Here is a 14,954-nt window from a genome sequence, read left to right as displayed (position 1 = left end):
AGCTAGCTAAAGCTTGTGTTATAGGTATTAGATAACTGATACTAATACATAGATATATATTTTTCGTAAATACATATATATTATAAGTAGAAAACACCCAGACTGATACAAACAATCATACTCATGTAAGTGCTGTGCGAGGAATCGAACCCGCGACCATCGGAAGTAAGGCGGTCTGCTAAACCAATACGTCGTATTATATATTGTTTTATAAATGATTATTAATTAAATAAAAATATTGCCCATATATATAAACTAAATTTTATATAAATTTTATTAACTAAATTTTATATAAATTTTACTAAATTTTATTTTTTATACAATATAAACTAAATTTTATAAACGCAACGCAACGCAAAAATTACTGAACGGATTTTTATGAAACTTCAATGTAATATAGCTTATATATCAGAATAGTGCATAGGCTATAAACGTGCAGGTGAAACTGCAGGTACAGTTAGTCATCATCATCATTACATAGTATAAAATAAAGTCGCTGTCGCTGTCTGTCCGTCCCTATATATGTTTAAATCTTTAAAACTACGCAACGGATTTTGTTGCGGTTTTTTTAATACATAGAGTGATTCGAGAATAAGGTTTATATATATAATAATTCATGTACACCATGGACCTGTTTTTGATGAAATTTTATATGTATTTTCAGCTGGTCTGAGAATAGATTTATAACTAATTTTTAAACCTCTAAGAGTTAAGGGTGGATCACCGCAAAATAAATATTTTTTAAATTTTCGATTTTTATTATGTAGCATTAAAAATACATTCAAATTTTTAGTGATTTAGCGATTCAAGAGGAAGGTTTATATATATTTGTAAACGACATTTCTCATTTATATTAGTGCACCGCCAACAATCTTTCTCTGCACCACTCATGGTTGCCTGGTAGATAACGCCGCAAGGTGTTAAGTCCGCCGTGTGTACACATTGTTTTTGTGCATTAAAGTTAAATAAATAAATATATAATACATGTACACTCGTGCGAAGCCGGGGTGTGTAGCTAGTAGGTAATAAATGTCACGCTAGTGATAAAGCGGCTTTACAGCAATATAGCTCAGCATCACAACAGCGTCAAAAATTATTTATCTATCTTCTATCTAAATATATATAACTCAAAGGTGACTGACATAGTGATCTATCAACGCACAGCCCAAACCACTGGACGGATCGGGCTGAAATTTGGCATGCAGGTAGATGTTATGACGTTGGCATCCGCTAAGAAAGGATTTTGATTAATTCTACCTCCAAGGGGATAAATTGGGGATGAAAGTTTGTATGAAACTTTGTCAATTTTAAACCGATCGGGCTGAGACTTTGCACGCATAAAGCTACTATGACGTAGACATCCCTTAAGAAAGGATTTTTGATAAATTCCACCCGTAAGGGGATAAATTAACGCGAGCGAAGCCGCGGGCAAAAGTTAGTAGATTATATATTATACACAGTTAGTTATCTTCTATACATATAAATAAAATTGGAGTGTCTGTTTGTAATATTGAAATAACCTTTTTTTACTACATGCATATGAATATAAATACGGTAGATACATACACCAAAATAACATTTTTTACAATTTTTGTCTGTCTGTCGGTCTGTTTGTTCCGGCTAATCTCTGAAATGGCTGGATCGATTTTGACGGAACTTTTTTTGGCTTGTAGCTGATGTAGTAAGGAGTAACTTAGGCTACTTTTATTTTAGAAAATTGAAGTTAAATTCCACGCGGACGAAGTCACGGGAACAGCTAGTTAAATATAAAATTAACAATTTACTTACTAGCAACTTCTTCGTCCACGACTGCTTCTTCTAATCCATCGACTATACCCTGAACTGTACCCAAAATCTCTCCTGTGGGTGTCATGTACAAACTAGAAGGTTGCTCAGGTTCCTGCTGTTCCTACGAATGGATTTTCTAATTGTTATTGTTATGATAAACAACACGGAAATTGCCCAACTGATGGAAATTTGATCATGGGGCTCCCTAAAATATGAATTGAATAGAAAATCCTTCATTCATCATCATCGCAGCCCGGAAGACGTCCACTGGACATAGGCCTCCCCCAAAGATCTCCACGACGATCGGTCCTGCGCTGCTCGCATCCAATCCTTCATTCAAATAAACTTAATTTAAGCACTTTTGAATAGTCATAATATATTTTTAATCTACCGCTCATGCGGAAAGCTGTCTCATCACAAGAAGAACAAGCAAGAAACTTGTGTGTTGCTCTTTTAAATAATCCTTGTAAGTTCACATTTACAAGTCGAAACGTGTGAATACAAACTACCAACTAGCACTAATTTATTAGGGTCAATGATGGAGCGCAGTGATGGCTGCCTCATCCGTCATATTCGTGACCAAGTGTTACTTAATGGGATTATTTAGTTACTCAACCAGTTGATTGTGTATTTAATATTTTGACTCTAATGAATCAGTGCTTGTTGGTAGTTTGTATTCACACATATCCACTTAAAAATGTAATGTTACAACAATTATTTAAAAGAGCAACACGCAAGTTTCTTGCTCGTTCTTCTTGTGATGAGTTTTTCGAATGAGCGGTAGATTAAAAAACATGACTATTCAAAAGTATTTAAATTTAAGTTGATTTAAATAAAAAACAATCTATTGTATTGATATCCTCATGGAAACTGCTTCTATCCACACTATATTTGATTTATCATAAGTAGCTGTAATAGAGTTATGAGTAAATATATCTTAGTTTAAATTAATACAAAACATAATTCTTCTTACCTCAACCATTTCGAAATGTCTATGTTTCACAATATCTTCTGGATTAAATACAACAGGTCTGTAACCTAGTAATGGATCTACCTTCTCTTCTTCTTTTAAACTATCATTTTCATTATTTAATGCGATTTCATATAATTTCCCATCACCAGATTCTACATTTTGTGTGTTAATTTCAGTGGTTTGACAATTTTCTTTACGTTCAGAAGTGTCTTTACTGAAATCAATAACCGTGTCTGTCTGTTTACTATCAATAATAGAGAAATCTGACACAGCATTGAATTTCTCTTCTAAAGTAGTGCCATTTATTTGAATTTCTGATTGTTCTGTCTGTTTACCATCAATAGTAGAAATATCTGACACAACCTTGAATTTCTCTTCTAAATTACTGCCATTTACTTGAATTTCTGATAGTTCTTCGACTTTTCCGTTGATTCCTTGCTTAGAATTGTTTTCAATTTCAGATTTTGATTGATCATCGTCGACTTCTACGATATCAACGTTATCGACTTTAGAATGCACAGTATCACTTTGTGCATTATTTATTTGTTTATCGATAGTAGGCAACTCAACTTTATAGTCTGTTTCAACTTTGGACTGTTTGAATTCTACGGTGGTTTCTTCTTTTGAGAAGCTCTCGAACGTTCTCGCTGCAGTATATTCAGTTTTTGATTCTTCAACGTCGTCGTCCATGTTACTTGTTTCTATACCAGCTTGCTCTTTATATTCCTCTATGCTTTTAATGGTTTCGTCTATGGCCGATGCTAAAAGGGACGATTTTCTTCCAATTTCCAAAATTTCTTCCTGTATATATTAGTTATTATATTATTATAAAATTAAGATAAGAATGTAAAACATACCTGCTTACTGATAGGCGCTCAATGATTAATATGAAACTAGCTAAAGTAATTGATACTATATCACGCTAGTAGTATGGTTGCCAATTTTAGTTGGCAAATTTCCAGATGAATCAAACAGCATATATTGCAAATATATAAATTGTTATAAATGGAAAAAAACATTCTTTATTAAAGAGAGTAAAGAACACTTAATAATAAATAATGATCATAAAAATACATACCACTTTAAAATTGTCAGCACCTCCCCGTAATCCGGGTTTTGTATAAATCGGAGAAAGGACTTTATCCTCTGGAGGAGTTGGTAATGGAGGGTCATAAATAATGGGAGATTCCAAATTTGTTTCAATATGGGGTACTAACTTCTTTTTAACTATGTTGGGATCTTCATGAAAATCTTCTTTCTTGACAATATTTGGGTCTTCATCCTCTTTTATTGGGATGCCTTTGTTTTTAGGAAGTGGTATTTGGAGTTTAAACACGTATTCATCAGTTAGAGGGGTAGGCGGAACAGTGGATGGTGTGGGAGTATCTATATTATTATTTTCATCACTTTGCACTGATGATTGTCTATCCAAAACAAGTTGTTGAGCTAGATCGGTCCTTAGAGTGAGATTCTGTGATGATAATTTTGATGAAGACGATTTCAGAGATTCTTCTTTAAATGAGGTTTCTTGGTGCTTGATTTCTGATTTATAATTTTCAGATTTCTCCTGTATGAATTCACAAGAACTAGACTCGGATATGTCAATAAATTTGCTTAAAGATACTGCGGTGTCTTGTTTAGATAAGTCAAGTGACTCTTCAATTTGTACCACTTTAGTTTGCGACTTTTGTACAATTTCAGGAGGATTGTCCACCTCTATAACATGTTCTTTCACGACTTTTAATTCAGTAGATTCAACTTGAGGCTCTAACTCTTTGATTACATTTTCAACCTTAATATCGGCAGATACTTCTACATCTAGTGATTGTTCTGTTTTCACTGAAATAAATTCTTCTGCAGGTAATTCAATGCTATTTGCTACGTTATCGTTAACAGAAATATAAGAGGATTCATTAACTATTTCTTCAATTTCAACGTTGTCGTTTTTATTTGCATTAATAACTTCTAATTTTTCGACTACCGACTTAGTTGTACTTTCTTTTTTGACTGACATTTGTTCCGTTCTAATATCGATATTATTTACATCTTTTACACTTTTTATTTCAGTTTGTACTGAATTTTGGTTGTGTATTTTCTGCTGAACCTCTTCTAGACTAGTTTTAGTAACTTCTTGTGCAACCTGAACTTTAGCTTCTTTTATTGTATCTATAGATGAAGTAGCGTGAGCTTCTTCTACTGTAGAATCAGCTACTTCTTCTGTAACTTCTCTGTTTTTCATTGCCACATTTTCGATACTCACAGCTTCATTAGATTCGATAGCAATGTTAACTTCATCAGCACTTTGAACAGATGCAGTTTCAGAAAATTCTGCCAATTCTTCTTCAAAAATTGCATCCTTATTTGTAAAAACGTGAGCTTCGACTATCGCCACATACATTTGTTTCTCTTTCGGCGTAGGAGTGGATACTTGTCTTGACTCATGAGTTACAGACTTCTTTTGTACTGTAGAATGTAATTCACTACTAACGGCTTTAGTACATGTTATTTCAGTTACATTTTGTGCCGAACTGTGAATCTCATTCTTTGCAAGCCATTCCAATGGATCGCTCTCTTTCATTACTTCTTCTTCAACCTGACTACGACTTCTAGATCTTCTTTTACGACGTTCCGTAATTTCAGATTCTTCTATACCAGTTTTATTCTGAAATTCTGATATTACGGCATCCATTTTATTAGTTAGTTCTTCGGATTTTCTATCGCTCAATTGTGCCATTTTAGAACCCGATATATTACGCTTGTCATCTACTTCTATTCTTTGTTGAATATCTTCAATTTTGTTTTCTTCAATTGTTAACTGTCCCAACTCTTTTGCTAATGTTTTTGTAGATTTATTTTCCTCAATGATATATTTCTTTTGTTCTTTTACCATTTTATCCGCAGATATTTCTATTTTTTCATCTTTTTGAGTATTTGTTTCACTAGATATTTTAATATCTTTTTGAGTTTCTCTATGTCTCTCTTCTTCTTGTATTATTTCTTTTTCACATTTTTCATTTTTACTTACCGTTTTAGTAACTTTTTCCTGACTTTCGTTTGAAAATACTGGCTCACTCAGTATAAATCTGGATAAAGCTACCATAACGTCAGTTAAATGAATGAAAAATGTTTTTAATAGCAAATTGTAATGGTAATTTGTATGTATAGTTCCTCTAATATTCGGAATAGTCTGTAAACCAATTGTGTAGGCTCTCTGCTCTGCTAGTAATTTAGAAGTAATATTTTCATCAGTCACTTTTGATCTACTAGTTTTTTGATTAGTTGTTTCAAAAGTAATTGATTCTTGAACATGAGATGACTTATCTTCCCGAAGTGATTTCTTGTTTTGATTATCTTTTTTGTTTGTACTCTCTTCGGAAACTGTTTCCTTGTCGAAAATTGTAGATTTCCTTCTAACACTCCCAGTTTCGATAGTTTCTTCTATTTCTTGCTTAACAGAATGTCGCCTCTCGTCAATGGAATGATCTGTAATATCAGAAGATTTGAACTTTTCGACTATTTTAGCTACTTTTATATCGGCATTGTCTCTTGCATCAATTTCATTGGTAGCCTGTTTAGCAACAATAGTATCTTTGTTTGGTGATACTGAAGTTGTAGAATTTAATTCTATCATATCACTTTTTATACAGACTTCATTAGACTCGATATTAACTTTTTCAGTACTTAATTCAGTATACTCTTTATAAGATTTCGCTTCGACGATTTCTTGATTTTTATTACTTACATCATCTATGAGTTCTACGTCTATTTCTTTCTTTATTTCTTCAGCAACAGTCATTGCCGTTTCAATGCTTTCATTCACAATATTCGTTGCGGTCATTTCAATTTTATCAAGATCGATTTCCTGTTTCATTTTCTTTGTAAATTCTATTTCTTCTTTTGTCATCTGTTGTGTGTCTACTTTATACTCTTCAATTGTTGACTTGCTAACCTGTTCAATATTTTTCGTCGTTACAGTTTCTATAGTCGTTCTTTCTGTTATCTCTTTTACACTGGTCTCTACTACGTCTGTTCGTTTTCTAACTTTATCCTGATCCTTTTTCTTCCAATCTGGATCATATTGTTCAGAAATAGGTAATTTAAACCTGGTTTCAATGACTTCTTCATCTTCACCATGTCTTCCGAACTCATCACTGTAGTTGGGGTTTAATATTATAGGATCCTCTAAATCGGGGATATCACATAAAGGTTCAGTTGAAAAGGGGCGGTAAGGTTTCGGAGTTAAAAGAAAAGGGGAAGCAGTTAGTGATCTGGATTCAGAAAGTTTTGGGGTTCCTAACAAAATGTAGCTAGGATCATTAATATCACCGTAGCCATTGACTTTGTTAGGATTTTGTATGTCATCATACAAGTTTGCATTTGCTTTAAGGTCCGGTTTATCATAGTCGGGGTTGGTTGGGTCGAGGAACTGTTGTATTTGGAATACCTCAGTCGGTTGAGATGGTCGGTCGAAATCTTCCGGGTCTATCGGCTCGTAGATCGGCTCGGTGTCGTCCAGCACCGGATCGTACAGCCCGCTGGAACAGATAATACAAACTCTTTTTAAACCATGAACAGAATAGAAAATCATTTATTCAAATAAACTTAATTTAAGCACTTTTGAACAGTCATAACAATTTGTTTTTTATCTACCACTCGTTTGGAAAGCTGTCTCATCACAAGAAGAACGAGCAAGAAACTTGTCTGTTGCTCTTTTAAATAATCCTTGTAAGTTTACATTTACAAGTCGAAACGTGTGAATACAAACTACCAACCAGCACTAATTTATTTAGGTCAAATATAAATATACAATAAGATTAAATCAGTCGTTGAGCCAGTTCGTTCAGTTCCGATATATGATTAATAATAATATCTCAGGACAATTCACACAGCGACATCTAGTCTCAAATTTAGCAGAGGGTACTAAATTAGGTAGGCCAGTTGCGGCCAACAGCATTAGAGTTATACGAAAAAGTTTTTTTTTTCACCTTTTATTTGTTTCACCGTTTTTTTTAACGTATATATTTTGATTTATTTTAAATCTTAGACTCCCGCTGCGATTTGATACAGGGGAAGTTTTTAATAGAAGTTTTCACTGTAGGGATATATATTATATTATACATATTTTCATAATTACACATATATTATACATAAAATATTATATTAAAGTATATAATAGATTTAATACTAAAATATAAAATATAATCATAAAAAGTTTTCGCTTGTATGTAGTGTACACTTATGTATTGTTAATGTGTTTTAACTTATAAATAATAATTTTAGCCAGGGCATCATAAGAAGCAAGAGTTTCCGGCTTCTTAATGCGGCTCATCCGAAAAAGATTAAAAAAAAACGGCCAAGTCAGCTGGCAACTGGCTCAGTTGAGTAGAACTGGTAACTCGTCAAGGATTGAAAGAGATTAGGGGTAGTAAGGATCCCTGGAAACCACCATGATAACTTCTTGGTGAATTTACTACGGCGACCTGACCTCATGCACATCTTATCATCCTCCACTGGTGCCCCGCCAGCGTATACCGTTAGCACAGGCGAGTGCACCATTACATTATCAACATAAGAAAAAAAAAACGGCTTTACCAAGACGAATTATAGATACAAATCCTTGTTTTATTATTATAGTTGCGAATTAAACTGTTTTTTTTTTATAAAATAAGGTTAAGGCTGTACGACTACAAAAGACGCCATCTTTAAAAAAAATAATATAACTGTATACATACAACACTATTATAGTCATTCCAATAGAATCTGTGAATCACTCGCGCTAGAATCGACACTTCACTTATATTTTCCCCACTCATAGTCACTAAACTTAAAACACTTCCAACTAAAGAAACTAATTATAATTATTTATAAGCTATCGACATACTAATAATAACCATTGATTTCACGTATCTAATTGTCTATGATATGTTTTCTAACTAATCTGTGGTAATTTTAATTAATGGCGGGAAATATATACGATGCGAAAAAATGTTATAATTAAATTCTAAATATTTATATATAATTTTTAGATTCCAGTTGTTTAACACTTTTTACATCAATACTTTCAGCAGCAAATATAATTAATTTAGTTAAAATTAATTCGCGCCAAAATACTACGGTTATATTTTTTTAACGCACAACAAACCAGATGAGAGGCTAAGAGCAAAAGTGTAGTCTACTTTAAATTTCTTAGAACGCGTAAGATTTTATACATAATTGAAAAACACGATATTTCGTTGCGGCACTTTAAGGGTATTTAATACTAGTATTTATTTTCAGTCTTATTAACCTAGTTAAGATTTTGTCAGCGTGCCATCGTTTATAAAACTATAATAAGACTAAGGTCACGAGGTTTGTACGTACTATATTGTTTTACGTTATTGAACTAAATACCGATTTTGGAATTCGAGTTGTCGAGTTCGATGCTCACGATCGATCCCCCATCCAATTCAAACGGGGATCGAAATTACGACGGCCTGAGCCGAGGTTCGAACCCCTAGTGGTGCCCTCAGACTAAAGTCGTATCCATCAGGCAGGAGCTGGCCTTCAGCCGCTCCATAAGTCCTTCCTTTGGTTTGGAGTGCCATCTGCACTCGCCCCTATCGTCCGGTGAAGCTGTAAAGGCCAGCTGCGGCCAACAGCATTAGAGTAGTCCGAAAAAAAAATCAAAATATTATTCATCTGGTGGACTAGCGGTTTAGCACACCGCTTTACTTCCTATGGTCGCGGGTACGATTCCCTGTACGGTGCAAACATTTGTATTCATGAGTATGATTGTTTGTATCGGTCTGGGTGTTTTTTATGTATAATATGTATGTATTTACAAAAAAAAATACAATTTATAAAAAAATATAACTAATCATTTCTCTGTCACATAACACAAGCTTGCCCTGGGACTAGATGGCGCTGTGTTAATTTTCCAGAGTTATTATTATTATTAACCGTGAATTGAAAACACGATCCGTTCATACTGTATATTGTATATATACATATAATATATTGTATTGAACCACACTGCAACTCAATTTGAGTTACAATATCCGATGTATTAAAATAAAATATATGGTCGCCATCCAAATCTACATTCTTTTATAGTATAATTTGAAGTTTATTTCACACTAGCTGTACTCGCGACTTCGTTCGCGTAGAATTTAACAAAAAAATTAATAAGAGATTTTTTCAAAAATAAAAGTAATCTAAGTTACTCCTTATTACATGACCTACCTGCCAGTAAAAGTCCCTCCAAAATCAGTCCAGCCATTACAGAGGTTAGCCGTAACAAACAGACAGACAAACTGACAAAAATTGTAAAAAATGTTATTATGGTGTATGTACCGTATTTATATTCATATGCATGTATTAAAAAACGGTTATTTCAATATTACAAACAGACACTCCAATTTTATTTACATGTATAGATGTAACCATACAACTCAATTTATGTTACAATATCCGATGTATTAATGTACTATGACGATGTATTAAAAAAATATATATGGATGTCATCCAAATCTACAGCTACACTCCTTCTATAGTATAATTTGAAGTTTATTCAACATGAATTTGTAAAAGAAACAAGTAAAGTAAAGTCTAAAGTAAAAAAAAAAGTAAAGTCTTATTTTTGTAATAGATTTAAAAAATAACATAATATATAACAATAATAGTTAAAATTATTTAGGTATATCGCATATAATCGCGTTATCTAACTGTAAAATCTTGTTTCTACATAAATTATTAGGATTACAAACAATTTTGTATCAATTGTAAGCTCTCAAAATACTTGAAAACGAATAACAAACGAAATATAGTCATATCATCATCAACATTCATAATCATCACCAAATTTTAACTTCCTACTGAATATAAGCACAGATAAGATAATATATATAAGTCACTGAAATCATATACTCTCTCATTCAATTCTTGAGGTTTCTATTCAAAGCCACAAAACTAAACGCATATAAAAAATTATAAATCATAAATATAACCGAATTAAAAAATAAAATTCCATGTAAAAAAGTAAGTATTCCTCCCACAGATTAAAAATAAAAACGTCAATTTAAATTTATAAAAATAAAATCTTCCAAAAAGTTGACTACACACAAATAAGTAATTAAAATAAAAAAAAAATACTTAAAAAAAGTAGCGCTTACTTATTTTTATAGACCAGGTAAAACTTCATTTCGACCGACCACAGACAACAGCAAATAAATAAATAAATATCGTTTCAAACTGTCGTTTTCGTTACCGATTCGCAAATGAAAAAAAAAGCGAATGTTTATTTGTCATCGCCGTTTATTTGACCCCCAAAAAGGTCACGCATTATTTAATTAATCTGTACTCAATATTGGCGCGAACTTGTAACATATTGATGCCTGTCATGATCTAATTTTGTATCTGTGCGTTTATTTTAAGGAACACGATTTCATAGGGATCATTGTTTTATTCTATACTAGCTTTTGCCCGCGGCTTAGCTCGCGTTAATTTATCCCCTTAGAGGTGGAATATATCAAAATCCTTTCTTAGCGGATGCCTACGTCATAGTAGCTGCATGCAAAGTCTCAGCCCGATCCGTCCAGTGGTTTGGGCTGTGCGTTGATAGATCACTATGTCAGTCACCTTTGAGTTATATATATATTTAGATAGATTGTCTTTCTCGAAATGTTCCTAAGTAGTAATTTTTCATTTGTTTTTATTTAAATTGTATACAATTCTCTGGAGATGAGCGCAAATAACTGCATCACAGTTTTTAACACACCACGGGCGCATCCAGCTTTGGCGCCAGGAGGTCACATAATCGTGGTCAAGTCATGAACTTATAATTTAATTTTGATAACAATAACATTAACAAGTAAAAAATTCATTAATGTACGTAATTACTGTACTTAAAAATATTAATAAAATCTGTATGGTGACAAAATATATAAATAAAATCATTATGTTCAATTAGTGGTCCACCTAAGTCTTAGGCTTAGGGGGGGCTTGACCCCCATGTGGGGTCATGGGTATCACCCTGGATCCGCCGTTACTAGCTACTCGCTCCGGCTTCACCCGGGTGTACATGTATTATACATATAAACCTTCCTCATGAATCACTCTATCTATTAATAAAAACCGCTTCAAAATCCGTTGCGTAGTTTTAAAGATTTAAGCGTACATAGCGTCGGAGAGACAGCGACAGCGACTTTGTTTTATACTATGTAGTGATGTAGATGTTTATGTTTAACATGTTATTGTTGTAATTTTGTTTTAGTTTGAATAAATTCTTTAATTCATGCATAAGTTGCGACAAGAATTTTATCTTTTCTTTCTTCCTTGAGTATTTTAATTTTTTTGATCCTCTTATATCTTTTTTATCTTCTTATATCTTTTAAATTACGCAACGCATTTTAATACAGTTTTTAACAATAGATAGAGTGATACAAGAGGAAGGTTTATATGTAGGGTTGCCAGTTTTTTTTCAGCCGGCAAAAAAATACGAGAATTTAGTTTTTTCCCGGGACAAATTATCAAAACATAAATTGTGTAATGTAGATCGATCGATTAAAGAATAAAAAATAGGAGCACGATTCGAATACGGGACAGAGACAGTCCCGCCGGGACATTTTAAACTAATCCTAAAATACGGGACGTCCCGGGAAATACGGGACGTCTGGCAACGCTACTTTTTTTTGTGGATGATAATGGAATGGTGCACCCGCCTGCGCTAACGGTTTACGCTGGCGGGGCACCAGTGGAGGATGATAAGATGAATATGAAGTCAGATCAGTTAGCCCAACGTGACAAATTCACCGGGAATTTATCACGATAGTTTCCAGGGGGACCGCGTGGAGGTAGACATGACATGATACATTGCTAGCAATGGGGTCAAGAGTCCACATTACTAACAATCCCCTGCCCCCTGGCAACGCTATTTATAAGTATAATACATGTGTGTTATACATATATATAGTATAATATATACGTGTTATAGTATAGAATAAGCTGAGAAATTCAATGGTTTGCAATGCATCCGTGCGAAGCTAGGACAGGTCACTAGTATCTGATGTACATATCTATTATGAGATAAAAATAATTCAATACTGATAAAAAGTCATCCATCTAAATGACATTTGTAATTTCGACATTAATCTTCACATCTTCGGTAGTATAGTGGTCAGTATCCCCGCCTGTCACGCGGGAGACCGGGGTTCGATTCCCCGCCGGAGAGTTCTTTTTGCGGAATATTCTTTTTTAATTATACCAGTGGCACTCAATGAGGAAGTAGCCATTATTATTGCTAAAAGTTGCATATAGATGGCGTGATTGGTATCGATGGAATTCTTCATAGTTTTGCAAACGTTTTAAAAAACAAAACTGTGTTTTCAAAAATGTTTAATCAATTTTTAAAAAGTTATATATACATGTTAAAATGAAATAATGCGTTTAGAAAAGTAATTTTCATATATTTACTCATTTTGTTATTTTCCAGTACTTAATTACACTTTAATCAGTGCTAATATGGGGCTCAATGTTTTCAAAATGCTTTCATAGATGGCATTGTCGTCATTTGTATCGGCCTAATTAAATGTCTTTTTTATATTTTCCAATAATAAGCACTTAATATATTATTATTGTAAATTAAACATATAAAATTTTTTTAAGTAAATTAAAAATAGCCGAACAAGCAAGTAATACTATTTCCAATAATACTTATGTATGAAGTGTTGTCATATTAAAAATAAATACATGTATTATCGATTTTTTTGAATAATCGATAACAGGATTTTATTACAGCGCATTATTCGATGATGCTTTTAATGAGTCGTTGTGAACAGTAAATTTTCATTATTATGTATTATAGCAGTGTTCCGTTTCAAAGAACGGAATATAGTAGTACATTATTAGTGTCGTTGGTTATTTACATTTGTACTGAATAATCGATTACATAATAATTTAAAATATAGAGTACGAATCGTAGCTGTCTTCGAATACTGGCAACTGGTAAGATTGAAATAGTATTTAAAAAAAAGAGAGAAATCGACCCTAACTCGAATACCATAAAGTTGATTTTCCTTTCTCATTAATATATCATAGCAGTTTGTTTTTAACTTGCGTATGACTCTGTGGTATGATGTTTAACGTGTATTGTTATTGTACGGTGCATACATTTCAAAAATTATATTTTAATGTAGGTACATACATTTCTTTCATACATTTCATACATGTCAAAAATTATCTTTTAATGTAGGTACACACATTTCATGCATGTCAAAAATTATCTTTTAATGTAGGTACATACATTTCATTCATACATTTCATACATTTCAAAAATGAACTTTTTATGTAGGTACATACATTTCTTTCATACATCTCATACATTTAAAAAATTATATTTTAATGTAGGTACATACATTTCATACATGTCAAAAATTATCTTCTAATGTAGGTACATACATACATTTCTTTCATACATTTCAAAAATGAACTTTTTATGTAGGTACATACATTTCATACATGTCAAAAATTATCTTTTAATATAGGTACATACATTTCTTTCATACATTTCATACATGTCAAAAATTATCTTTTAATGTAGGTACATACATTTCTTTCATACATTTCAAAAATGAACTTTTTATGTAGGTACATACATTTCTTTCATACATCTCATACATTTAAAAAATTATATTTTAATGTAGGTACATACATTTCATACATGTCAAAAATTATCTTCTAATGTAGGTACATACATACATTTCTTTCATACATTTCATACATTTCAAAAATGAACTTTTTATGTAGGTACATACATTTCATACATGTCAAAAATTATCTTTTAATGTAGGTACATACATTACTTTCATACATTTAAAAAATTATATTTTAATGTAGGTACTACATTTCTTTCATACATTTCATACATGTCAAAAATTATCTTTTAATGTAGGTACACACATTTCTTTCATACATTTCATACATGTCAAAAATTATCTTTTAATGTAGGTACATACATTTCTTTCATACATTTCATACAAAAATGAACTTTTTATGTAGGTACATACATTTCATACATGTCAAAAATTATCTTCTAATGTAGGTACGTACATTTCTTTCATACATTTCAAAAATGAACTTTTTATGTAGGTACATACATTTCTTTCATACATCTCATACATTTCAAAAATTATATTTTAATGTAGGTACATACATTTCT

General features: G+C 32.3%; 1 protein-coding gene and 1 non-coding gene across 2 annotated transcripts in view; one reads left to right on the top strand and one right to left on the bottom strand.

Annotated features, from left to right (window-relative positions):
- Nucleotides 1-11,002, bottom strand: part of LOC131842787 (titin-like) — a 47,819-nt gene extending 36,817 nt beyond the window's left edge. The window contains exons 1-4 of the mRNA XM_059191354.1: nucleotides 10,912-11,002; nucleotides 3,840-7,296; nucleotides 2,762-3,562; nucleotides 1,789-1,909 (exon numbers count right to left, since the gene is read on the bottom strand). Coding sequence (XP_059047337.1) covers nucleotides 1,789-1,909; nucleotides 2,762-3,562; nucleotides 3,840-7,296; nucleotides 10,912-10,940 — 4,408 coding nt within the window. The 5' untranslated portion in view covers nucleotides 10,941-11,002. The remainder of the gene's footprint in view (nucleotides 1-1,788; nucleotides 1,910-2,761; nucleotides 3,563-3,839; nucleotides 7,297-10,911) is intronic.
- Nucleotides 11,003-12,896: 1,894 nt separating this feature from the next.
- Trnad-guc (transfer RNA aspartic acid (anticodon GUC)) lies at nucleotides 12,897-12,968 on the top strand. Its single transcript has one exon. It is a non-coding gene; the product is annotated as a tRNA-Asp (tRNA).
- Nucleotides 12,969-14,954: the final 1,986 nt, after the last annotated feature.

The sequence above is a fragment of the Achroia grisella genome, unplaced genomic scaffold (assembly GCF_030625045.1).
Source record: "Achroia grisella isolate CSIRO2021 unplaced genomic scaffold, CSIRO_AGI_Agris_v1 utg2471, whole genome shotgun sequence".
Classification (NCBI taxonomy): domain Eukaryota; kingdom Metazoa; phylum Arthropoda; class Insecta; order Lepidoptera; family Pyralidae; genus Achroia; species Achroia grisella.
Note: the sequence above shows the minus strand (reverse complement) of the source record. Positions and strands in the feature narration are given on the sequence as shown.